Genomic DNA, 27,655 nt, shown 5'->3' with positions numbered 1-27,655 from the left:
CAGGACCTAGAGCTCGCCCCTTTCCCCGGCTGCAGCGACGCCTGAAGCAGCGACTTCCGGTAAGAGTCTCCGCCCCCGCACACCTTGGCTCCGCCCACCCCCTTCGCCCCGCCCCGGTCCGTGGCGAGGCTCCTTCGAGGCGCTGGTGGGTGGAAGTTTGTGCGTCTGTTCCGAGCGTGGGCGGGAAGGAACTTCCCCGTAGCTGAGTGGAAGACTAGGGGCCGCTCGTCTTCGTCCAGGACGCTACCACCCAGGCTGTGTCCACGCCCTTTGCGTCCTAAACTGAGCCGAGTGGGACTCCAAACGCCGCGTGGGAAAGTGCTGGCCGGGCACTGCCGAGTCAGCAAAGCAGAGGCGCTCGGCTTCCCGCGGGGGCAAGCATCTTCTAGCCGACCCGCACACCCGCAGTGTGGGAGACCCACGCTTTGCCGGCGAGGCTGGCCCACTGGGTCCACTCTACATTATGACAGCAAGGGTCTGCGGCTGGGGTGACCGTGGCCCCGGTTCCGCTGCGAGGTCTACACGCTCGTGGCCTCTGCGCGGTGGGTCTCGTTGAAACGACCGGTTAGGTGGTACCCTGCGACCTCCAGCCTCAGCGACAGCTCTCCCATATCCCTCAATACTAGTAGGAGCTTGTCCGGCACCTCTATAGGAATGCCAGCCTGCCTCGGTTTCCCACGCGTGGTTCGCAGACTCATTAAGACAACAGCTCCCCGGGAGCTACCCCGCACCCCCAGTTGCACGCATGTGTTCACACTCGCTTCCCACACGTACTACGGAACCACAGGAGAAAGTGACTTTGCTGTTAGAATCTGGATTTCCTCTAGATCCCGCTGTTTGTGGCCGGCTAGATTTATTTTGAACTGGTCCTGCCCTGTTTTGAACCGGCCGCCGCTTCCTCTTCCTCTTCCTCCTCCTCCTCCTCCTCCTCCTCCTCCTCCTCCTCCTCCGCCTCCTCCTCCTTCTCCGCTTCCTCCTCCTCCTCCGCTTCCTCCTCCTCCTCCTCCTCCTCCTCCTCCTCCTCCTCCTCCACGAATAAATGCAAAGGTCGCTTCAATGCCCCTTTACCAACAAGGCCCAAGTCTCTTCCTTACATATTTTCCGCAGACTTGTCAGTCTGTAGCCCGGGCGTGGCCTGCCCCCATTACCCCGCTGGTACCCCTGGGAGTAGCCCAGTCTGTGGCTAGTCCCCAGCCGTGTCCTGAGTCCTGGATGCCGCACGCACTAGGTTTGGGGCGAGCAGTGGACGTCGAGGCATTTTCCCGCGGGACGGACACACAGACACAGCTTATGGGTGTCGCTGAGGGGTCAGGCCCCCTGCCTAGTCTCTCTGCGCCTCTAAAGCGCGCACCCAAGCCGCGAAGCCTGAAAAGGGAGGGGACCCCAACCGTGGGCACCGCCTCGGGCCAGCGACAGCCCTTAGGCGGGAACGGGAAAGCCACCAGGAACCCCTTCCTCGCGCGGGCAGTCTCCGCTGTCGTCGGTCGCCACAGTAGCTACAGCTGCAGAAGGGCACAGGCTGCAGTAGCAGCGGCCTGACAAGTGTGATAAAATGATCTTCCTTAACTAAACTCGTAAAGCACTGGGCAATAAAACTCAATCTTCTGTAAAATCCAATTAAGTCATTATCTGACTGATTGTATCTTTAATTGAAAACAGAGGTGACAGTAAATTTCTGTGATATATCAGGATCAATCGATACCGCTATACGATTCAGCCCCAAGAAGTGATTTATAATGTCAAACCTATATAGGTAACTCCACATTATTCTCTCTAAAACCACTGGTGGATGAAATTAAGAGTAAGTGCATTTAATAAAAAACAAGATGGTCAGGTTATTGATTACAACAGATGGGGGTGAAATCAAATAGATGTTTTCAAGGCACAGAGCGAAAAAAATACAAGTAATTTCTTTTTTTCCTGTTTAATGCGGCTCCCCAAGTATACACACAAGAAAATGCAGTCATCAATAACGTTTTTATTTCAGGTACAGCTGCAACCACACACCACAATTAATTTTTTAGACTAGTTTCATTTCAGAATGGCTTCTGTAACATGAGGAAGTATTCCAAAAGCAATTTTTAACAAAATAATGAACTCAAATTTCAGTGGTAACTTTTAAAAATGTACTTGTTTTCAACTCAGATTACAACCTAAGGTTACAAAATCGTCTGGACTGCCTCCATTTTTCCCCTGTAGTAAAGAAAATGTACACGTTAAACTCATTCTAGGAACACCACCCAGGAAATGCCTCACCAGGTTACTTCACACTGTATTCTTTTAAGTTATCCTTTATTGGAAAAGGAGTACCAACAGCCTTTTAACAGTTTTCTCTCACTGTATTTCAGTTGTTTGGATTTGGAGTGTGTGAAACAACGATTGCCCAACAGCAACACAGCAACAGAGTCTCCATTTACTTCCTGCATAGTTCTAAAGTCATTTTGCCTGCTCTTCTCTCTGGTCAAGTACTCGGCTAAATTTATATTTTCTTGGTTTTATTAAAATCCTGAAAACTTGATAACAATCTAAGGCACCTAAGATTTCATTTTAACTCCCAAAATAGCCTGTAATTGTGATTACTTGGTCGGAGGACAGTCAATTAGTTTCTCAGGAAGGGAGGGGGGCAGGCGTGGGGAGGGAGAGAGAGACTCAACTGCCCTTTAAACTTGGTGAGCCAGGCACTTTCAATCTTTTGCAGTTGGTAGTCAGGAACCCTGCACTGTTACAAGTGTTTTAACCTAAGTCTAAGGAATAGGAACCAAAACTTGTGAACGGGAACAGTCAAATCAAACAACAAACCCTACCAGAACAGAACAAGCCCTCTGCTAACTACCCTATGGACACCGGGAGTCGACCAGCGGCAGCTCACTCATCCTCATCTTCATCCAGGACCTGGTTGACAGGGTAGCTGCTAGCCTCAGAGGGTGCAGTTTCACATTCCAGAACTCCCTTGGTGCTCTCGGTGCTCATCGGGGAGCTGCTGGAGAGGGAAACCAAGCCCGAATCTTGACTGCTGGGCGGTGAGAACACTGGGAAGTGAGGAGAGAGAGTATGTTAAAAATGGCCAGTCTTTCTTCAGTAGTCCAGTAAGCGCCAACAGAGAGGCACTCACTGTCGTTTCTATTACCCCTCAGAACCCCTCCTTCACTCCCTTAGAATAAAAGCCAGTCATATGCACAGCACATCTGCTTAACTGAAGGCAAAGTGAGGAAGGTAGCAGGATCCCAGACTTCAGGTTCACGGAGAAGCAACCACCAAAACACCACTCCACCCACTTTGGAAGATTTCCACCCTCCCCTTTAGGTAAAGGATGCTAAGGAAACTCCTCTCCTAGAGATCCACACCTGAGGAGTGATCCCTAAGCAGGACTCCACCCCCTACACTTCCACCCACGGAAAGGCAAGATCATTCGGGTGAATTGGGCAGCCTGTCAACTTCTTATTTCTCTGGGCTACCACTGGGCAACAAAAGTCGGGAGGGGTGGTCAGCAGGCATAACCATAAAGAAGTAAAAGGCAGTGAGCATAAGGGATATTTTTAGTAGAAAAGGATAAATTGAATTATACCACACTAAAATATGAAATTTAAGAAACTATTCTATGAACATGAGAAGTCCACTGGGAAACTGACCTTTAAATATGAAGGATACAAAAATAATAATAATGGGCCCAACAATTTTTTTTTTGCAACCTTAGAAGTCACAGTAGATACAAAATTTAAGCAAAAGGGTCTCTGACCTTCTTAACCTTAGCAGAGTTTAGATCCGCCCCCAGAACTCCCTTCGTGCCTAGTGTGAATGTAATTAAGGGGAAGCTGCCTCGGTAATTTCTCTCCTCATTAACTTCCTGATTGGTTTCGGCCTCAGGATTCTGCCGGGCAGTAGTTTGTCACCAATTCCAAATGGCCAATCGTTAATACTAATGTTTGTGTAACTAACTGCCAGCATCTGCCACGGCTTCTTGTACAACAATAATGGTGAAAGGGTACATTAGTGCTCCTGTGTTAATTCAGCTTGTGTTCATCAATAGGGAAATCTATGGTGTAATTAGCAAAATGCACTGGGAGCTGAGCGCCGAAGTCATTTGTAGAGAACTAAATCATAGTGGAAGCTGAACTGGGTCCTGATGTGTTTGCCATCAATACTTATTATGTTTGGAATTTAATAAGGTATATTACCGTGCTGAAAAGAGGCCTTTTTACAAGAGAACACTATTTACACTTGTTATGGGTTTGGAAATGCATGGTGCCACTTAGGTGCCACACAGAAATAACAGAATTGAGGTTATCAAGAAATGGACCTTTAACTACTCTGGCCAACCACATTATACCTCAAAGCTCCAAATGTGACTGACACAGACACCTCACCCTCCAACAGGGAAAGAGATCATCTGAAAACTCAGTGTATAAATTTGAGAAGCAATTTAGTCAATTTTCTGACAATTCTTTTCTGTATTGAAGGTGTTTGTTTAATTTTCCTTAAGAGAAGGTGTGAGTTTGTAAACTTAAAAAATTTATTAAATAATAAATGTCTAAAGAGCAGGTGTGCACATATATAAATACAGCAAACCCCCCCCCCCCCCCCACACACACGGGGCCCAAAGAGCTCTTACGTTATTGCAGTACACAATGGCTTCTTACTAAACTTGGGGTTGTTCCTTGAATTTCAAATTCTTTGCAAGTCACATCGGTATGCCCCTCATCAAATATATACATATATAAAGAGAACCTGTCCAAACACCAGACTTTTGCTCAGAAATCATCTTTGCAGGCAGATCTGAAGTGCAGATCGGAATCTACCTGTTCATCTGCAGAGTCTCACACCAACACCAAACCAGGGAGTTTTGTCACCAAGCCACAGAGAAGGGAGTGAACGTTTACTGACTATGCTCCAGAGGTCATATACTGTAGTGAGGTGTTTCACCTAGAAGCCACTCACTACGAGAATTACTCTCCCTGCTGTATACGGAGGACCCCAAGTCTCTGGCATGCTCTTGCCCCTACACCAGCTTAGTTTTGATTATCACAACCTGGAAACTGGCTGCTCAACCTTCTGGGTCCCTGTGTGAGAGTAAGGGACCAAACTGTCTGTCCTTCTCAGGCTTCTGGCAGCAGGCAAGGGCCTCCCAGTGAACTGTCATTGGCACTCAGTGAGAAGCTGAAGGAGGTGCCCTTGTCCTCTCTCATTCAGCCAATTAAGAACTAAGAAAGGGAAGAGTGAGAATTTCAGACACGAATCTGGGACCGCCTCTTTTGCTCCCAGCTGCCCTTTATTTCCGTCAGCTGGGACCACAAATATGCTACTACTGAGGCCCTAGTCACATGGAGCTGAGTTCCAGAGAGGAGGAAGGGAAAGAAACTCAATCTGTTTGGAAAAGCACTTGTGGTTTGTTTTTTTTTTAACTGTTTCTCCAGTTTGGACTTAAAAGCAGGTTATTTTTACATCTGCTCAAGGATTAGTATTGTCTCTGAATAAGAGGATGTTGAAGTTAATGTCAGTCTCAAATCTGTTTAACTCATTTTGGATTCTCATGAAAGACCCAAGTGCCCACTTGGTGTTGTTAGTGACAATTTCACAAAATCTATTTTAACAGCATCCTTAAATATTGTCCTTTGGGGTACCCAGGCACTTAACCATACTTTATGTCATGTTCCTGGAGGCAAAGGCAGCAATTGTGGTCGTAAATGATTTAGTCTCAAACTCGACAGGATCCTTTTTCGCCTTTAAGTTGACTCTCGTGGGCCCTGCAGAGGGCTGCTTTCAACTCAAAAAGCTTGTCTGTGTCACTTGGCAAGTGTGCTGCTAACTCCTGGTGTCCTCGGCACTGAGGGGACACAGCACTGCTACCACGAGAAATTGGTTCCATCTTTCTGGACAGCCGTCTAGTGACATGTGATAAGAACCGTAAAACTGCTCATCCCCTCTGACCTGGTAATTCTACTCTGGGGAATAACCCAAAGAAAGAGTAATTGGCCCAGAGATGCTCAACTGTCATCATCTTCACTGATGATGTTCCGGCTTCGCTTTGTGCATGGGGGAGAGGGCAACTAAATCGGAAGGGGAAGAAGCATTAGTAGCAAACATCAATTAAGGATTCTACTTCCCTGCGAGCACTGGGCCTTCCCAGAAACAGGAGACGGGAATTAAAGCGCACACTTCAGAGGGAGAAGAAGGAAAGCCTGTGCTGCTCATCTGTCCTTCTGTCAGTCAGGGGTCCTAAGCCCAGGAGGCTGGCCCTTGTGTGAACCAGCAGGTCTAGGACACGCTTCCTCTCAAGCCACCGATTAGGCTTACAGCATCTAAGGGCTAAAAACAAACCTATTGTACACATCCCAGCTCTCACCAACATGGTTTCAATGGTGCTATCTAAACAAAGTATTCTTTCTGAGACATAACACACACTGCAAACAAGGTTAAGTAAGAAAAAAAAAAAAAACCTAAAAATAATAAAGCAAAACCCACTCAAAACCACTCTGTCTTTTGACATTGCAAAGACCCCTGACTTTTAACTTGAATGATCTGTTGGAATGAAGTTGATGGCCTGGAACGAATAATTCTCTTTCGGTGATGTGAGAAAACACTATATTCATGCTTGAAGGAAAAAAAAAATGTTTTTCTTCTGTAGGTTAAACACTATCAAAGCCTTACTAAGAAACCCTTGGAAAATAAAATGCAAATGCATTCCCTGGGCTACAGGCTCTTTACCTGGGTGCCCCTGCCAAGGGGCACTAAAGTGCTGGCCTCTTGCTGGTCTGTAGGCTTAAAGGAATCTGATGAAAAGCTGTGAAAATGTCTTCAACAACAAATTCTTCTGCTTCACGATAGGCATAGTGTTTGGAAATAAAATCGTGTCCAATCAATACCACTTAGCAGATATTTAATGTTTCACAATAGAACGTTCTTCCAGAGTGGAACTGCGGCCCTTCTCACTAACATTGAAAATAATTAGGATTATCTCAGCTGCCGGAGCTTGGCAGGATCAGTATGTACTTTCAAACAGCATTAATTCTTGGCACTCAGAACAAGGGATGAAAGGTAAAGACCTGAATGGAGGGCTTTCTTCCACCTGATCTATCAGGATTAGCTCATTCTTTTCCAGTTCATGCCTGCGCTCCAGTTAAGAGGAAGGCTGAGCTGTAACTGATGTAATTAGAAACCACAAGCTGAGAAAAAAATAGCCCATTATTAATCTCCCCATTTACTAGAAATTTACTAAAAAAAAAAAAAAAAAAAAAAGTAATAATCTTTGAAACAATTAGGTGTGTTTTCCCCCTCAGTGGAATTAATGGCTAGCGACAAGAGCTGGAAGGGATATATTGGGTAACTCATTCCTTAAAACTACATCTTACTTATCAGGTCCAAAATCTAGGGCCAGCTCTACGGTCAGTGTGTTGACATGCAGCTGCCCTACTGAGGTAAGAAGATGGGTCCAGAACTTGCCGCACTTCCTCCTCCTCCTCAAGGGATTATTCCAACCCTTTCAAGCACTGGGGAACTCATGGGTTAAAAAAACGACACCAGGAAATCCATGTCTACACAACAGTGACGTATTTCTTTCCTTGTACTCAGGTTACTTGAACATTTGTACACAATTCACAAAATGGTAGAATGTTTTAATTCCCCCCAAACCCACAGGCCTATCAAATGCCCTCTGCTACATGCCAGGAGAGCACTGTTCTGGGAGTCTGCCCATCTGTGCTTACAGTCCTCTTTGCTCTGCTGGGACTGGCCCCTTTGCTGCCCCATGTTGTCCCGTTTAGTGTTAATTGTCAACTTGATAGAATCTAGAATCACTTGCAAGACAGACCTGTGGGCACACCTGTGAGGGATTGTCTGGGTCGGGTTAGTCTCTGAGCATGCCTGTGGGGGATTATTTTGGGTGCATTCATTGTGGTGGGAAGCCCCACCCACTGTGGGTGGCTTCGTTTCCTAGCTGGGATCAGGGACTGTGGAAGTGAAGGACGGGAGCTGCATTCACTCATGGCTTTCTGCTTCTGGACTACAGGTGCGGATGTGACGAAATCCAGCTGCCTGAAGCTCCTCCTACTGTGACGGTCCCCCAACAGGATGGACTGTAACCTGAACTGTGAGCCAGAATAAACCCGTTCTCTCCAAAATTATTTTCGTAAAGGTGTTTTATCACAGCAGTCAGAGACAAATGTGACACCTGCTGACCTGGAGCTTAACACACAAAGGGAAGAATCCTGTTTGTTTGTTTGTTTCAACATAGAACACGAAATGGGAAAAGGAGGGTGGCAGGAATGCTCAGCCAGTCAAGGAGCTTTTTGCCCACGTGCGGCCTGAACTCACACGAAGGTGGAAGAAGAACCAACCCCACAAAGCTCTCCTCTGAACTCCACACACGCATCCTGGCGCTGCCCCACCCCCCACATACACTGCATATATACAACTATGGCATTATTTAAAAAGGGGAGACGGTGACAGGTTGTCTGAGTGTTCTACTTCACCTGGGACCCGGGAAGGACCACAGCATGGCATCACTTGCTGTGGGTCACCATGGTCTGCTTCAGTCTCAAAGCCTGTGAGTAAACAAATTGTTCAACACTGCAGCTCTGCCCTCAGGAAGGCTCACCATCTTTCACTGTCTGCCCCCACACCACCTTGGCACTGGGCACTGAACCATAAGCTCTGCCATCAGATGGTGACACCACAGTAGCACCTTCTGACTCAGTCTCCTCAATCGTAAAAGGAAGGCAAGATAGGCAAGCCTCGATATCCAAAGGTCTGCCTGTGCAGATCCAACCAACCTGATCGACAGTGACAGTCAAAAACAGGCCTTTGTACTGGAAAACAAAATAAAACAAAAATTGCACAGGTTTTTTGTTTTTGTTTGTTTTAATAACATCTGTTTAAACAGTATTTACGGATTAGAAATTGTACATTTTGTTTGTTCTTTGAGATGGGGCTTCTCTGTGTAGCCCTGGCTGTCCTAGAACTCACTCTGTAGACTAGGCTATCCTCAAACTCAGAGATCCTCTTGCCTCTGCCTCCTGAGTGCTGGGGTTAAATGTGTTTGCCACCACTTCCAGGCTCATAGTAAACATTGTAAGTCACCAAGACATTTAAAGTATATGGAACATTCGTTTACATTATAGACAATAGGACACCATTTTGTTTCGTTTTTTGTTTTAGGACAGAGTTTCACTGTGTAGCTCCAGCTGTCCTGTAACTCACTCTGTAGACCAGGCTGGCCTCAAACTCAGAGATCTGCTTGTCTCTGGGCAGAGCTACCTGCTGGGATTAAAGGCATGTACCACTACACTTGTGTACACATGTACACACACACACACACACACACACACACACACACACACACACACACACACACCCTCGCCTAGGGGTTGATTTTATTCATTTTTAAAACCGTTTGAGACAGCTTCACAAAGCTCGTGCTGACCTTGCTCTAATGACCCTGAGCTCACCTGGGATTCCAGGAGTGCATCACCACACCTGGCTCAGGACACCGTTTTACGGAAGAGACCTCTGAACATCTGATTTCATAACTCACAAGCAGACCCTGAGAACACAGAGGTTTCTTGTAGCCATTCACCTGACAGTGCGGCACCAGGAATCAAGGAGACAGATCTCCTGTCAGCTTTCAGGTCCTAACGGTGTGTCCTGACTTCTCTCCTGAGGCACAAGACTGCTTGGAGTCCGCGTCTGAGGCGGAACCAAGAAATAATTCATTCTTATTCAGCAGTGGTTTGGAAAGCAAACTAAGTCTCACCGACACCATAGCTCAAATATCCCCCAAACGTCTCAGGTAAGTCTTCAACATAACAGAAAGACTGAGAGTTACCGTGAATTCCAAACTGAAACCAGAGCCTACTATTTGTGCTTCTTACAGCATTGTGTGTTGGACTTCAATTACATATAACAGTTTCTGAAGCGGGGCCAACCTACAGGAAGACTTAACTGAAGCGGTGAGGGCAGAGAGCCACGACAGCACCTCACTGGCAGAACGGGAAAGGTGGTTTACGGGGGAAGAGATAAATCCTGGCATTACCGAACTAAGACTATCTGAGCAAGCAGAGCCGTCTAACCATTGACACACATATAAGGACAGTTTGTGGCAAAACAGAACCATGAAAACAAGGCAACATCGCACACGGGCAAAAAGAGCCTCAAGTCCAACACAGATTTAGACTTTTAGCTGCAAGTATTTTTTACTGATTTTTGTCTGTATTTGCAGTAGCATTAAGTCTAAGACTTTCGAGTGAGACTCAATGTGGACAGCAGGGCTCGTGAGTGGCAGTCCTTGGGAACTCTGTGATACAAACAAGGGCTCAAGCCCACATCAAGATGCCGTGACAGCGGTGGTCACGTCTGTGCAGTTGCATCTGAAAACCGTTAGACCTATAGCTATCACAGCAACTATGGTCAACTGAACAAAACAGAAGCAAGCTCCATGGGCCGCTCGCCCAACATGGTGGTGATGCCTTTAGCACTCGGGAGGCAGAAAAGGTGGTTCTCCATGAATTAGGCCAGACTGGTTTTCAAGGTGAATCCTCAGCCAGCCAGGACCAGTGAGAGCCTGTCTGGGGCACCATGTCCTCAAGGCTCCTCCATGTTAGAGCATGAGCCCTAACTTCCTTCCTATTAAAGGGTGAAGAATATCCCACTGCTTAGTGAGCAGGATGTTTTGTTTTTACAATCTTCCAATAGCCATTTGGGTTGTGTCTACAGTTCTGTTGTGAATAATGCTGTAAACAAGGGTTCACAAATAGCTCAAGGCTCTGATTTGCATTCTTTGGGGCAGAAGTAGAAATATTGGATCATACAATAATTTATTTAATTTTAAAAGCGAAGTCAAATGGTTTTACACACAGTCTGTGCCATTTGACACATATTCCTTGCACAGAACATAGGTTTCACGGTACCACTTTACACCCACGTGCCTTGTGTACTTCTCAGATTCACACCCACTCTGCCCTGGCTTCTTCTGCCTCCCTCTTCCTGCTGATCCCTCCATTTCCACACGGTATCTATCACTTCTGACTCCGTGTCATCCTGACACCTGCATGTAGGTAAGGATTGGGTGTCAATCTTCTGATATCCCTCCTTTCTCCCAACTCTTCCCATCTCCCCAACCCAGACTGGACCCCCTTCTCTTTTCATTATCCCCCAATTCAAGGCATGTGAAACTGGAACTGCCTAATACAGTTAGACTAACTAAAGACTCCTGGAACCCACTCATGACCTGTTGTTCATTGAAACTCCATCTCCTTCTTCTCCCCAGGCAGGAGAAAGGTACCATGTCCTGTCCCCTGTCCTTAGGCCACAAGGTTATCATGTCTCCAGAAGTTCTTCCCTCTTCTCTCACCCAGTCCTGAGCACAGATCTCCTCCACACCGCTGGACTTGCCCTCTCTTGTCGCAGAAGGCTTTAATGGCATTTCCATGAAGGTGGCTTCATGTCTTGCCTTTCCACAGAAAACTCCATCTGTTCCTGAATGATACTGCTACCATTTCAACCTAAATGGGCTTACTCCTGGCATGCTCAGAGTAAGAGGACCTTCCATTTCCTCCAACATCCACCCAGGTCCTTGGTGGTCTGGTACCAGTGTGCTCAGGCTCTTGCTTGGTGTTCTCTGCTCACCCTCTCCCTCCCATACTCAAGTAGCTACTAAGTCCTGCTCTCCTGATAACTCCATTAGAATTCTGGCCCATGGTACATGACACTTAAGCTAATGACATCCGGTCACCCTCCCTGACCTACCCATGGCCATCAGACTACATTTTATGTAGGTTACTTTTATTACGGATTGACTGCTTAAAGCTGTGAGCAATTTAAAAAATGAGCTCAATTCAACAGACACACCTCTAGCACTGTGTCCAATGATGGAGCCAACACACATCCTTCATATACACACACAAAATGACCATGTAAAATGGCAGTGTATCAGCCCACAAAATAATTCCACACAAATGACAAGGACGTTTCTCTTTCCAAACGTTTAAATCCTGGAGAGTTAAGTCTCTACTCTTACTATCCTCTAAAACAGGGAGGAAGTACAACTTAAAAAAAAAAAAGATCAACACTGCAAATATAAATTCCACTGCCTCTGTCTAATTAACAGGCTGGCACTTGGTCACAATATAATTAATTTCACCCTTAATGCTACTGTTGAAAACTATTTAAATGCTCAGGCATTGACTGCAACCCCCACACGCCTTCCTGGTCCCACATTCTGAAGAGCAGGTATTTTCACACTTGGCTCATCTTCTGTGAAGACTAATTAAATCTGTAATTTGAAACCAAGAGTGAAAGTCCAGCCCTCAGAAGGGCTATGGGCTTGCCCCCAAAGCAAAAGGTGGAGAGTGAGCCCCTAACAAACAGCCTCCTCAGCTCTTCAAGGCGGACGGAGTCCTCTGTTCACTCTGGAAAGTACGAGCTCATCTCCAAAGAGACAGGCTGACATAAAGAAATGCTGCAAGCTTCCTGGCAACCAAAAATGTCAAATGGCAAAACAGTTAGGTCTACACACTGGCTTTTGATGACGCCATAGTTCATAAAAGATACATCTGAGGCAGTTTTCTGGCCACACCTGAGATGTTGGACACAGAGTGTTCCGTTAGAGAGCAGAATGCTCGGCCATACAGTGTGGACTGAGTTCCTCTGTTTTCTAATCTGCCTCCAGAAGAAGCTAAAACTCTCCCTAAGAAGGTGCAAGGTGGTCACTTAATTCAGAGAGTATTTCCTGAACCACTGCTCTGGGTACAAAAGAAATAGCTGTGACTAAAATGTCTCTACTGTAGTAGAATAATATTTGAAGGTGTGTTACTTTTGTTCATGTTGCATATGTTTAACTCTGTGAAGCTGTGTTACTGTGCCTGTCTAAAACACCTGATGGTCTAATAAAGAACTGAACAGCCAATAGCAAGGCAGGAGGAAGGATAGCTGGGGCTGGCAGGCAGAGAGAATATATAGGAGGAGAAATCTGGGAGGAGAGAAGGAAAGCGAGGAAGGAGAAGGAAGGAGCAGCCAGAGAAGGAGGAGGACTCCAGGGCCAGCCACTCAGCTATGCGGCAAGCCACGGAGGAAGAGTAAGATTTACAGAAGTAAGAGAACGGGAAAAGCCTAGAGGCAAAAGTTTAAAAAACAAAGTTTAAAGTTAAGGAAAGCTGGCTAGTAACAAGCGAAGCTAAGGCCAGGCATCCATAATTAAGAATAAGCCTCTGTGTGTGATTTATTCGGAAGCTGGGTGGTGGGGCCCCAAAAGAAAAAAGACCCAAAACAACGAACAACACTCCACTCCTAAGGAAATGTCTACGATCAGAGACACGGGGTCAAGAGCCAGCCTGGTGACTCAGCAGTGACATGCCCCGGGACATTCACAGGACAGCTCTGAGCAACTCTTCATCCCTAAGGAAAACGGGAGTTAAATGTGACACTGGTTTGCTCAAACCAGGAATTCCATGAACAGAAGTCCTGGCCTCTTATTTGTTCCCTGAAGAAGGAACAGCATCAGAAAGTGTTCCAGACACATGACCCCGGAAGCAGACTCAGGAACAAGATGAAGCTTGTTATGATGGCCTGATTTTTATATCTCCCTCACCTTGTCCCTTGTGTTCTAATCTTAGGTGTCCCCAGGCTCCTGGTCCTCTCCAGCTGTCTCCACTTTGCCAAATTACAGGCCTGCCTCTAAACTGTTCTGAGTACTTGACATGGAGCTTTTGGCGAAAAGCGTCCAACTAAACTAACTCACCAAGGCATGAACTCCGGATGCTGCTCATTTGCTTGCTGACAAGTTACAGAGGGAGTTTCTAGACACGCAGATATGTCAACGCTGTGGCAGGGTAAACTTCTAAAGTGCTGCATCACTTCCCCCACAGAACACACTGCTATCAGTGGGCAAATCACTGCCTTTCATTTTTCCCACATAAGGGTTTGGTTTTATTTGAGACAGGGTCTCACTATGTAGCCTTGGCTGGTCTGGAATTCATGACATAAACCTGGATGCCCTCAAAACTCACAGCAGTCCTCCTGCCTCTGCCTCCCCAGTGCGGGAACTGCAAGTATGCACCAGGACACCCAGCCATCAGATTGCCATACTCTACTGACACTTTCTAGCAGACCAAGATCATAGGCAGTGCTCAGCCTGTCTGCGTGCTGGGACAGCATCAGCTTGCTCATGTGACTTGCCCCTGAGGTCCTGCCAGCTGACACATGACAACCAGATTCCCTTCACTCTACTTTCCAGATTAGTTAGATGCAGCCCTCATAGCCACACAGCAGTGGGCCAGTATTTAAAAAGCAGACACTGAAATAATTTTATTTTTCTGCTCACAGGGAACTCTCCTGTTGCCCAGTCCTGTACTGAGGTTTTGGAGTTCTAATTAGGTACTTGTTCGTGAGTATTCCATTATTTCCATTCTGAAACAGTACTAGTTCTAACACTGAGCCGGATAAAATTAAGAAGGAAAGAAACACAGATATTATTAGTAGTATCTAGCTAATGCTCTTGAATGATAAAGGGAAAATTTTTAAATGTTAAGCTTATTTAAAATAATCATTTCTGCATGTGGAGAAGAAAGCTGATTGCAAAAGATTTGAGACAAAGTAGACAGGTATCAATAAAACCAACATATGTACTTAAATAAAATCACTTAAAATAAAAAGTATTTAAGTAATGATTTTATGTAAATACACTTTATTTAAAAAGCACCTAGAACCTTTTATGCCAAAACAAGTAACCAAATAACAAAGGATAGGGCATTATTATTATTATTTTAGTAATAAAAGGCAACATTCCAAAAGATGGCAAGCAAAGGAACCTGCCGGCCCTGGAGGTGCCATGCTCCTGGATGCAAGTGCCTCCCTGGAATTGTGGGAGTGAACCACTTCTTTAATGAGCACAGGGACCTGAAACAGGAGCCTTGGGAAGGCTGGGCCCCAGCAAGGCAGGAGAAGCAAGTGCTGACTTAGGTAAGCCGGCTTGCAGATGAGGTGCAGCCCACATTATTTATTAGCATAATTATCAAACATAATGGCTCCTATTGTGTTCAGGGCATTGTGTTTTAAGTGTCTCTCATCTTTACCAAAACCTTCCCTGGAGGTGCTCATTAATATCCTCCTCTGACAGGTTTGAACCGTTGAGACTCAGAAGGCCATTAACATGCCCAAGGACACAGCAGCTGAGTGTCAGCACTCGGATCTGGAGAGTCTACAAGAAGCCACAGTACCCTGAAGCAGGTTTGCTGGCTTTACCCACAGCTTCCTACTCAGGACTCCGGTCCTTCTCAATTAGCATTCTTCTTCAGTTCACAAAGTCAGGGGCTGAGTACCTGTCCAGGCAGCCACAGTGGTGCTGAAAAGGAGGCTGTGAATGGAGTCCCATGCTTCTCACCCCTTTTTGAGACAGGGTTTCTCTATGTAGTCTTAGCTGTCCTGGAACTCACTCTGTAGACCAGGCTGACCTCAGACTCCCAGAGATCCACCTGCCTCTGCCTCCTGAGTGCTGGGGTTAAAGGCGTGCGCCACCTCTATCTGGCTGCATGATTCCCTTCTAAAAGTGAAACCAGGAAAGAGCTACACAGGGCTCCCAATTCCCAGCTCTCTAGAACTTACTTCCTAACAGACTTCAGTACTATCTGATCCAGCAAATGCCATTCTTGGTATGTAACCCAAGGAAGGGAAATCAGGGTCCGTGAGGAAATCTGCACAGTCATGGTCACGTTCCCTGCTACACAACTTACAATGGCAATTATCACGAAGCAACTTAATGTCTGTTGACAGAGAGGTAGAGAAGGCATGCTACACACATCCACATATTATTCAGCCTTCAGAAAGGGGCTCTTGCTATTAATGGTAACACAGGCGAACCTGCAGCTCATGCCAACCAAAATAAGCCAGGCACAGAAGGCCAAGTGTTGACAATCCCAGAATCACGGAGTACTCAGAAAAATCTCACTCACAGAAACAGAGATATGCAGATGGGTTCACAGAGTTCCAAATTTCATTTAAGTCCTAGAGATCTGTCGTATGGCACCTACAGTTAACTTTCACATAAAGGAGCAAAAAATACAGTAAATATAAATAATATAAAAGACGGCAAAGATGGGCTTGTGCCCAATTGTGGCAAATGTCTCCAAACACATCAAGTTGTCTGCTACACAGCTGCAGTTTCTGACACTAACTGTGCCTCAGTTGGCTGTTTCATAAGAGACTTCGGGGATCCATCCTGTGACAGGTGCTGTGAAGCTGTACAGCTGGGCTGGTTCCAGTATTTGAGAAAATGGACTAGAAGTTGTTGCCACCACTGCCTAATAAAGAAGCCGCTTTGGCCTATGGCGAGACAGGTTAGAGCCAGGCAGGAAATCCAAGCTGAGATCGAGGGAGAAGAAAGGCAGAGTCGGGGAAGACACTGTGGGTCACTGGGGGAGCAAGATGTAATAGAACACAGGTAAAGCCATGAAACACATAGTGATATGTAGGTTAATAGAAATGAATTAATTTAAGATAAAAGAGCTAGTTAGCAATATGCCTGAACCATAGATCAAACAGTGTGTAATTAAATATAAGCCTCTATGTGTTTACTTGAGACCAGGCGACTGTGGGACACAGGAAAACTTCAGGCTACAAGAAGTTACAGCAAAGCTCTGGATTTCCTTTTTATGACCACCGTTCTTTTTTGAGCCATATCTGAAGTGCAGGGAGGGACTTCAAAGTCCTAAATGGTAGGACACAGAGGAAGCCTGGCTCTATCTGTCCTGGGAAGAAGGGACACCGCCTGCAGGCCCTGGAGACGCCAATGACATCCAGGGAAATGCCAACAATGGCCATGGAGACAGCAAGCACCTGGTGCCAAAGGCTTCAATGGAAATCTAATGTGGGAATTTCAGAGCCACAGAGACGACAGTAAAATGAGTTCAAGGAATTGTGTTTTTCTTTGCAGAAGAGAAAAAAAAGGGCAACACACACACACACACACACACACACACACACACACCTCTTTGTGTGTCTCCTGCTGTATAACTGCTTCCTTCCGGGTTGAAACACTCCATCCTGCAGGAAGCTCCTTAAGCAGGAAGAGCAATTACTCCAAATAACTTCAGGAAGTCCCTGAAACTGACCAGATTCACTAGGCCCCTCCCCGACACAGTAAGCAATAAAAGCTGGGAGTCCTTCTCAGACAGGTCAAGCTACAAAGAAGACAGTCCAGACCAGCTGCTTGGGAGAAGCAGAGCCCAGTAAAGCCTGGAAGAGGTTCAGACCGGAGTTACTTGGAAAGGACCCTCTCCAACCTGTTGATCTGCCTGTAGGCTGTGAAGTGTGTCCAGGTTCCCAGCTTTTGTGAGCTGTCACCCATGCTGGGCTGGGCCTGGGTGATGCAGCTGCCTCTGAATCATTTCTGCTCCTGTAATAACCACTCACCCATATTCCTGTAAGTAACCCCAATAAAACTCACTGGCTCGCCAAGCTGAACTCTGGTGGTATGTGTGACTTTGGTCTATCATGGGCTCCCTCTCAGGGGTGAGTAGATGTGTGTGTTATCATCTCCCCAAAGTTTTGTCACGGAACAGCTCCCTTCAGCAGACTCCTGCTGAGAGGAGGGTAGCACAGAGGCAGAGTGGAGAGAGTCAGTCAGAAGGCCAGGGCTGGGTGGGCCCCAGCAGGACGTTCCCACAGGTCTTTCACCACACCAAGTTCCCAAAGCACAGAGCGGCAAGATAGGCCCGGTTGCACAGAGGTAGGTAAGTAATTACCCAACGCCACCTCCTGTGACCTGCCATGAAGCCAGGGTGGAGACAATGAAAAATGAACCAATTCACCCCAGCAGGCTTCAGCACCCCCGGTCAGCAGTATCAGCTCCTGCTACATCTAACAGAAACGTTTACTGGCTGGGCAGGTCCACTGTGGGGACGGATCTATCAATCAAGGAGGCTAACACAGGGTCGACTCAGGCTGCAACCTAAAAACCTGAGTGAAAGGAAATGGTTAACAGCACAGTGATAAACTCTTGGATTCAGACTGTCTGTCTCTCAGAACGATACTGACCCCTGTGACGCCTTCATGGGGACCTGAGTTTTCAGATCTGTAAAGAGAAGGTGCTGAGCTCGATGACCTTATCTTCTCTCTCTTCTAGAGCTTAGATCCCACCATTGTGCTATGATTTCCTGGGTCTCCATTTCTGTTCAGCTCTAATGGTTTAGGCACCTGCTCCAAGTCAGAATTAATGGAGTACAAAATAAGAGTTGGGTAATTTAGCATCAAGTGATTACTTCCGGAGCAAGAAATGAAGACCTTTCCATTCCTGACAGACATTAACATTTGCTGTCAATAACGGACAGAGCTCTTTCCAATCCCGGGGACATGGCTGCTAATTGAGATGAGGCTCAATTCCTCTACCGTTGGGCTGGAGTTCTTAGAAGACTTATACCAGTGACCCAGTGAGAGACTTAAAAAACCAAGTCACAACCAAGTGCCAATCATGTAACCATTGGATTGAAATCCAATCAGTAGTGGCCTGGACCATGAATTTTCTAACATGATTGGTTCTTTGGAACCTTGATGCTCCAGTCTGAGTCCAGTCCCTGCAAGAACATCTTTTGTGAGTCTCAATGGTTCTCCAGTGTAGCCTTAACGAATACAGTAAACACACACTCCTGTCAGCACAGGCAGGCCCTATCTTCCATCTTTCCTACAAAGGACATACCATGTATTGTAGACACAGCTGTTGCCGTATCATATAGGCAAAAGCTCAGAGTAATTCCCTTTTGTGTGTACGAGTGTGTGAGCTCATGCATGTGAGGGCCAAGGGACAACCTCTGGTGATATCCCTCAGGCACTGGCCACTTTAATTTTTCTCGAAAATGGGTTATGTCTCTGGCTGGAAGCTCCCACACCGGCTAAGTTAGTCGGTCAGGGAGTCTCAAGGAACCACCTGTCTCTACCTCCCCAGAGCTGGGAGTACAAGCACAGGCTACCAAGTTGGCTTTCCAAATGCGGTTCTGGGGGCTTGAACTCTGGTCCTCCCTCGGGCTTGCACAGCAAACATTTCCGTGACGGAGCTACCTCCACAGCGCTCAGAGCTGGTGGTTTTTTGCAGAGATCGATTGGGATTCAGTACAAGGTGGCTGTCAGGTAGAGACGGACTACGCTGGAGGGGCTTGGCTTGTAACCTGTGACCCACTCTTACACTTTTCTTGTAGGGTGAGGCAGGAGCAGTGGTGGAGAAAATGGTCCAGTTATCCAACACCCCAGGCACTGCCCACCGCTGGGTGAGCCCCCTCCCCACGCCTGACTGATGGTGATGACAATCACCAGACTCTACATTTCACCCGGACAAAAAAAATGTAGATGTTGGGAAACACACCCTTGCTAGGAACGTGCTTCTGCTAGAAATGCAAGTTGGTCTTGAGGCTGACTTAGCAGCATTCACTCCAGTCCGAAATGCAGGCTTGCTCTGGAATGTCCCCTTTTCAGAAAGCACCAGCACAAGAACTTGGACAAGAACAAGTTCAGTATTTGTTTGCAATATCAATCAAACAAACAAAGGAAGCCAGAGGGCAGATTCAAAATGAGGACATCAACCAATAAACAATGATTCATCCAAACTGAACTATTAATTAATAATTCATATTACCAGCTTAAAAGGGAAAAAAAACAAAAAAACAAAACAAAACAAAACAAAACAAAAAAACCAGAGACATCCTATTTATGCTAGCATGAAGGATCTCCAAGATTAACTTTGGACTGAGAAAGAAAAAAGTGAAGAATCAATATGCTACCTACAACACCACTTGTGTTAAAGATTCCAAACTTCTGCAGAAATACAAGTCTGTGTGGAGCTTCACAGCAGGAAGTCTGGAAGTCTGGGATGGGATAAATCAAGAGCTTGGCTTCAATAAATTGAGGGAGCAGAGGCTGGAGAGATGGCTCAGCAGTTAAGAGCACTGGCTGCTCTTCCAGAGGTCCTGAGTTCAATTCCCAGCAACCACATAGTGGCTCACAACCATCTGTAATGAGATCTGGCGCCCTCTTCTGGCCTGCAGGCATATGCGTAGACAAAACACTATACATACTAAGTAAATAAATCTTAAAAAAAAAAAAAAAGTGGGGAGAAAGAGAACACAATTTATTATTACACCAAGATTATAGCTGGCTAAAGTGGTGTCGTTTTCTTTTGAAAAACAAATTATGGGTAACTAGAGAGCAAAATTTTTAAAATAAGAAGAAAAACTGTACATTTAAGAAAAAAATAGATTCGTATATTAAGCAATATGTTCCTAACAGCCAGCTTCCAAGAATTAATTTAAACATTTTTAATTACATTTACTTATTAATTTACCTGTGTATGGCTGCACCACTGTTTGTGCAGGAAAGTCAGAGGACAACTTGAATAGGAAGTTCATCCCACATTCGTTCCAGGGATCAAAGTCGGGCTGTCAGGCTGGTAGCAAGTATCTTTATCCACTGAGCCATTACCAGCCCAAGAATTACTTCAGATTATTCTCTTTTAAATTTGATTTTTAAATTACTTTTAAAAAAGATTTATTTAATTAGACATTCATTTTATTTTATGTGTATTTTTCCTGCATGTATGTACGTATGTGCATCACATGCTTGTTCCATGCCAGAGGAGGTCAGTGGAGGGCATCAGATCCTCTGGAAATGGAGTTACAGAGGACTGTGAACTACCGTTCGGGTGCTGGAAACTGAACTCTGGTCCTCTGCAGGACAAGCACTCTTAGCCGCTGAGCCATCTCTCCAGCCCCTAAAGGGTCCTTTTAGAATGAGTGAATTATGAAAGCTACAGAGCGCGCTTCACCTTGAGATAAAATGGCTGGTGCACACTATTATGCCAAGAAAAAGGTCTCGGGCTAGCACTTAGTAATCCTGTCCAGATGAATCACCAGGGATCTTCAAGGTGTGGAGAATGCCACTTTGAATAAGTTCTAACTCGAAATCTGAAGTGAGTTTCTTTTAATACAGCCTCTCTTTATAGAACAGAGACCCAGACAATTAATTAGTAGTTGCCCTTTGGGAAACTATGTTTTAGGCGACAATTTCAATTTGCTAGGCCATCCTGTGAACCTAGTAGGTGGTCACAAACCTTTCAATGCAAGTAGCCAGCAACCAGAATCTGAACACATCACACACAATGTGCTCAGAACACCATGGAAGAGGAGGGCTACTTCAGAACATGTTGCCTCGTATCAAGCACCTGAGATTATTACAGAGCACAGAAACAGAAGGAGAAACAAAGCAGAATTAAAAGGATTCCTAAAACCAAGAATCAGGATTTCTTCCATGTATACCAAAGAGGTGGGGACTTATGAAAGGGTAATTTGAGGTTAGAGGCAAGATTCGATCCTCAGAATATGTCTGCCACCTAAGAACCAAAATATCAGAAATACCATCTTTACTCAATTCTTCAGAATAAACACCAGCCTCCTGTTAAAATGTAAATAATCAAGAAGACTAAGGCACAAAATCAATGTTACTTCACCATGTTATTTATCAAATTGTTTTCTCTCAAAGGCAGGAGAGGAGTGGGGCTGCTGGAAGTCAGAGAGGGGGGGAGTGGGGGGGAGGGAGAGAGAGAGGGAGAGAGGGGGGGAGGGAGAGGGGGGGAGGGAGAGAGGGAGGGAGGGAGGGAGAGAGGGAGGGGAGGGAGGGGGGAGGGAGGGAGAGAGGGAGGGGAGGGAGGGAGAGAGGGAGGGGAGGGAGGGAGAGAGGGAGGGGAGGGAGGGGAGAGGGAGAGAGGGAGGGAGGGAGGGAGAGAGGGAGCACTCTCTCACACACACCTGTATACATGCAAATGTGTACTGATCATGTGAGCAGTGATCAGTGATCTGGACAGAAAACCACAGTAAGCTGACTTCACTAATCACTCCGTTTCTTTCCCAGCATCCATCTTGACCGGAGCACTTTCAACTGTAATCTTTTAAAGAATCTGGCAGCTCAAACTCAGTCAGGGTCCTCTAAAGGACGGTGGATCCTCGCAACCAATGAAAGGAACTAAAACCGAGCTGAGCACTAAGAGAAGCCCTCTACCTGCATGATCTACTTAACCACAGTGACGAAATGAAGGCATACTGTCAGCTCCAACCTGTAGTCGGGAAAACCAGGGCTCGGTCAGGGCAAGTAATTGCCAAGGCCATGAGGCCACTGACAGCCAGGTCTGAGGAGACCCTAGCTCAGTGCTCTCAAGCAGGACACAAGGCTACCTACCTCCCACAAAAAACATGAAGTAAGCTGGTCACACAAATCAGTGCTTATGCCCATGAGGCATCCACATTCTCCAAAGGGTCACCAATGCCTTTAAATTCATCCTTCCCCAAGCACAGAGATTTGGTCAAGAAAGGTAAAAGTAATTCCTTTCTCCTGGTGCCCACTCTGCCTTCCTTACCAGAAGGGATCCTCCTAAAATATGTTACTTGGGCCAGGCCGTGGTGGCGCACGCCTTTAATCCCAGCACTCGGCGAGGCAGAGCCAGGCGGATCTCTGTGAGCTCGAGGCCAGCCTCGGCTACCAAGTGAGTTCCAGGAAAGGCGCAAAGCGACACAGAGAAACCTTGTCTCGAAAAACAAACAAACAAACAAACAAATATATGGTATTTGGTCATCACATTGGAATCTGCCGGTGGACCTTTCCAAACAGTCCTCCTCATCTCTAACTGATGGTCACAGTGGGAAAGGGAGTCCACTGGACAATGGACTGTATCTTTCATATCTCGGTGACTTTGGAGAAATAAAAACTCATGCCACAAAAAATCCAGGACGTGAGTTAGTTGTTAGACCACCCTGTCTCAGAAGACAAGTGTGCAACTGTCTGTGAGGTTTGAGTTCGGATACTCTCATAAACACACTTACTAGATGCCAAGCTTTATCCTTGTGACAGCTCTGAGCAAGTGGGGACGAGCCTGGCTGTCACAGTATCCTGATCAATGGCAGGCCGCTGTGAGTGGCTTATTTCTTCCCCTGCAGCTTCTTTTCAAGCACACAGAGACACCTCAAAAGTGAGGGTTTACCATCTCAGCACTAGAGACAGGAGCCCCTGGGTCAGCAAACAGTTCAGGGGTGAGTCTGGAAGGGTTGTTAAGGACTCCGCAAAAGTCTCCACACTCCCCCACGGCTGCCCTCACACCTTCAAGCCTTCAGCTTCAGGTCGGCACGCTTCCCTTCCCCCATCCTTGCTCTTGCTGCGGAGGCTCACCGTCCTACACATCAAACTCATGATTAGATTGCAGGTGCTTGGCTTTGGCTCTGTGCCTATGTGGAGCCCAGGCTATCACACAGATATTCGGTATCCCCGTCTAAGAAGCAAACACGGGAACAAATGAAGTTGCCCAGTGGTGCTATGAAATATAACACGATAGTTAATCGCTATTGCCAACTTGACAGGTCACCCAGGAAAGAAATCTCCGGGTGTCTGTCTATGATGGGGTTTAGCTGAGGAGGGCGGGCGGGCTCATTGTGAAAATACTGTTGCATAGCCTGGGGTTCAGATCAGCATCAGCACTCATCACTGTTACTGAGGACAGAGGCAGAATGACAAAGTCCCCTCACACTCCTGCTCACACCTCTGCCGCCATTAGGGACCCTCCTCAGGTCTTGTGTCACAGCAGCGAGAAAGTAACTAATCCATAGGACTATGAGCACAAGGAAGTACATTTAAGGGAAGAAAACAAATTAACTTAGGAAATGTGTACTTCCATAACCTAGGGTGTACTGTTTCCAAAAATGTCTGAGAGCAAAGGGCTGGAGAGTTGGCTCAGTGCTCAAGATGGCTGCTCTTCCAGAGGACCGGGGTTCTCTTCTCGGCACCCACATGGTGGCTGACAACCATCTGTAACTCCAGCTCTAGGAGATCTGAGAGCATCTTCTGGCCTCCATGAGCACTGCACACACACGGTACACAGACATAAATGCCAGCAAAACACCCGGCACATAAATGAAAGTAAATTTTTTAAAAATTTAAGAATGTTATTGCAATGCCGCTGTTTTAAAAATAATTATAAAAGAAACAGTTCTCCCTCCTCAGCCCCCCAAGACAAGGTTTTGCTGTGTAGCCTGGCTATCATGGAACTTAGGCTATAGACCAGGCTGGCCTCAAATTCAGAGATCTACCTGCCTCTGCCTCTCAAGTGCTGGGATTAAAGGCGTGCGCCACCACCGCCAGGACAGGTTATTTCTCTTGAGAGAAAGGCAAACTACTAAAATTGAGTCATAAAGAAACTCATTTTAAAAAGATTATCACAGAGGAACTAGAAAAGTAAAGAAAAAGACTACTCTCTACTTCCAAAAAAGGCCCAGCCTGGATGGCCTCGTAGATAATTCTATTCCAACAAAAGATGCAATCAATATGAATAAGCTGTTACTATATAAAAACGTAGCGAGGATACCACAAATCAGAATGAAAAATCAAGTTCAAGGTCCCTTACAGATATAAGGTACCAAATAAATAAACACAAGCAAACTGAACTCGGAGACACATTAAAAGGGCAGTGATTCTAGATGAGGCACGATTTGTCACAGGAGTCTAAAAATGATTCCACATTAGGAAACCCATTAGTGTCAACTACATTGAGAGGAGAAAACAATACTGTCACTTTGATAATGTGGTACTGCTGTACAACACCTTCCTCCGAGAGTGAAACACTCTATCCTATGGGAAGTTCCTTAATCGGGAAAACAGACAACTCAAAATACGTCCAGGAGGTCACTGAAAGTGACCAGATTCACTAGTGTCCTCCCTGACACAGGAAACAATAAAAGCCAACTCTCCCTGAGATGAACAGAGGCCGAGCTGCAAAGTCGACTCACATTACCAGTCGACGCGCTGCCTGATGGCCAGGGACCAGTCTAGTTACCCAAAGAGGCTCAGGCCAGCTGAGTCATGGAAAGGACACTCTCCAGCCTGGTGAGCTGCCTACAGTCTGTGCAGCGTGCTCCAGGTTCCCAGCTCTGTAAGCTGTCCTGCGTGCTGGGATGGACTCTGGTGATGTAGTTATCTCTGAGTCATTTCTGTTGCTGTAGGGAACCCCTCACCTATTCCTGTCAGTAACCCCAATAAAACTCACTGACTCACCAAACTGGACTTTGGTGGTAGCTGTACTTTGGTCTCCTGTGGGTTCCCTAACCGGGGTGAGTGTGTGCTGCATCTCCCCAGGAAAGTCCTGTCACACAACATTACAATGTCCCCCAATTTCTCATTGTGGAAAAATGCAGATAAAATTTCCTATCTGCACAGTTTTTAAAAGTTGGGCATCTAACCAATTCTACTATGCCACCGCCTTCTTCCGGTTCCTGGACCCTCTCATCTTCCCATCCTGAAACTACAGTCACTGAGTGACTCTCCACTCTCTTCTCCCCCTGGTCTCTGGTGACCATTTGACTTTTAGTGACTATGGTCTCTGACAAAGGACCCCATCTAACTGGAATCGAGCAGTGTTTGCCTTTTGTGATTAGCTTTTTCACTTAGCACAATGCCCTGGAGGTTCCTCCATATTGTCTCATGTATCAGAATGTCTTTCCTTTAAGGTTGAAAAATAGTTACTATTTATATGTAACTCATTTTATTTATTCCCTTGTTTCTAGGCTGACACTTGGGTTGTTTCCCACTTCAGCTTAAAAAAAAAAAGTATTCATTTTATTTCATGTATGTGGGTGTTATGCCTGCATGTTCTATCTAGTCATCACATGCACGCAGTTACCAAGGAGGCCAGAAGAGGGCATCAGGCCCCCGGGATTGAAGTTACACAGAGTGAGTCGTTATTTGGGTGCTAGGAATTAAACTTGGGTCCTCTGGAAGAACAGTGAGTGCTCTTAACTGATAAGCCATCCTTTCAGCCACTTCAGCTTGTGTAAACAATGCTGTTATGGACATGGGGTTACAAGTATCTTTTTAGGCTGCTGGTTTTAATCCCCTTTAGGTCATGTACTGGTTGGTTGGTTTTTGTCTACTTGATACAAACCTACACATATTTGGGAAGAGGGACTCTTAACTGAGAAAATGCCTCTTTAAGACTGATACTGTGGAGAGGGGCGGGGCAACAGACTGTGGGCGGTGTCATCCCTAGGCAGATGGGTCCTGGGATGTGTAAGAAAGCAGACTGCTGTTTCATTTACATTTCCTATTAGTGGTACTGAGTGTCTTTTCACTTGTTCACTGACATTTGCATGTCTATTTGGGGCAATACCCATTCAAATCCTTTGCCCATTTTTACACTTGTTTGGTTGTGGAGTTTTGGCAGTTAGCTCTCTGTGCACTCTGTACATTGCTTTTTACTGACACACAACTTGCAAATATGTCCCCACTTTGCAGGGCTGCCTCTGGACAGTATTTAATATGTAGATTTAATTTTTTTCATAAATTAAATTTTATGCCAACATACCTTTGTATTATATACAAGAAGCCACTGTCATATCCTGTCATGAAACTTTTGCCTTACATTTTCTTCTAAGATTTCTGTAATTGTGCTACACACTTTGTTTCTGACCTATCCAGAGTTGTATAGGATTAGGTGAAAGCCTAAACATTTTTTATGTATCTGTTGTTTTTTCTCAGAATCGCCTCCTCAATATTCTCCGCAGCTTTCCAACACCCTTGCCAAAGTTTACCTGACTGTATATGCAAGGGTGGGAGTTTCTGTGTTCTCTATTGTATTCCACTTTGGTTCTATGTCTTCCCCCCTCCCCCCGCCGCCGGAGCTGAGGATGGAACCCAGGGCCTTGCGTATGCTAGGCAAGCGCTCTACCACTGAGCTAAATCCCCAACCCCTCTATGTCTATCTTTAGGCCAGCACAATGTTCTTTCTTGTGGATATAACAGGGATTATAACACACACAGTAGAAGAAAAGAAACAACAGGTGTAACAGCCCCATGAGAGAAACTATAAAACCACCAAACTTAACAGCATGTATTCACTGTATTTATTGCAATGAGCCGTACAGACTTATGTTTAAAGTAACTGTAAGAGTCATGCATAAATCACAGAAGTGGGAGGTACAGAGAATAACACAAAGTCTGCCCACACAGTTCCAGTCTACATGAGATTCCAACAAAGAAACCCAGCCAGGGACTCCAACTAACTACTGCCGGCACATAGAGGAAAGCTTCTGCACCTCAAAGCTATAAGACCAACCAGGGAAATTTATCCCAACTTTTTCACTAGTTTTTGAGGTTTTTTGGGTTTTTTGTTTTTGTTGTTTTTGTTTTGTTTTGTTGTTGTTGAGTTTTTGGGGGGATTTTTTGGTGTGGCTTTTTTCAAGACAGGGTTTCTCTGTATAGTGCTAGCTGTCCTGGAAGCCCCTTTGTGACCCTGAACTCAGAGATCTGCCTGCCTCTGCCTCCTAACTGCTGAGATTATAGCTGGTTCTACCACATCTAGCTTTAAAAAAATCTTAAATAAATCACACACACAGACACACACACACACATGTACGTACACATACACTTTAGCGCTAATGAATTCTGTAAGGTTGCCGGATACAAAATCAACACACAAAAATCAGCTGCATATGTACACAATAACAATAAACTATCTGAAAAGGAAATTAAGAAAACAATTATACTTACGATGGCATTAAAAAGAATAAAATATAAGTTTAATTATAATTGTGTATTTAGGGAGTTCACAGTAATGGTCACTGTAAAATTCATATAAAACAGTCAATGAAATCTTAAA

The 27,655-nt window shown here is 45.7% G+C and overlaps 1 protein-coding gene across 1 annotated transcript in view; it reads right to left on the bottom strand.

The window, feature by feature from the left end:
- Positions 1 to 2,865: 2,865 nt before the first annotated feature.
- The window catches only part of Dmrt1 (doublesex and mab-3 related transcription factor 1), a 109,026-nt gene continuing 84,236 nt past the window's right edge, over positions 2,866 to 27,655 (bottom strand). The window contains exon 5 of the mRNA XM_036180420.1: positions 2,866 to 3,029. Coding sequence (XP_036036313.1) covers positions 2,866 to 3,029 — 164 coding nt within the window. The remainder of the gene's footprint in view (positions 3,030 to 27,655) is intronic.

The sequence above is a fragment of the Onychomys torridus genome, chromosome 1, assembly GCF_903995425.1.
Source record: "Onychomys torridus chromosome 1, mOncTor1.1, whole genome shotgun sequence".
Classification (NCBI taxonomy): Eukaryota; Metazoa; Chordata; class Mammalia; order Rodentia; family Cricetidae; genus Onychomys; species Onychomys torridus.
Note: the sequence above shows the minus strand (reverse complement) of the source record. Positions and strands in the feature narration are given on the sequence as shown.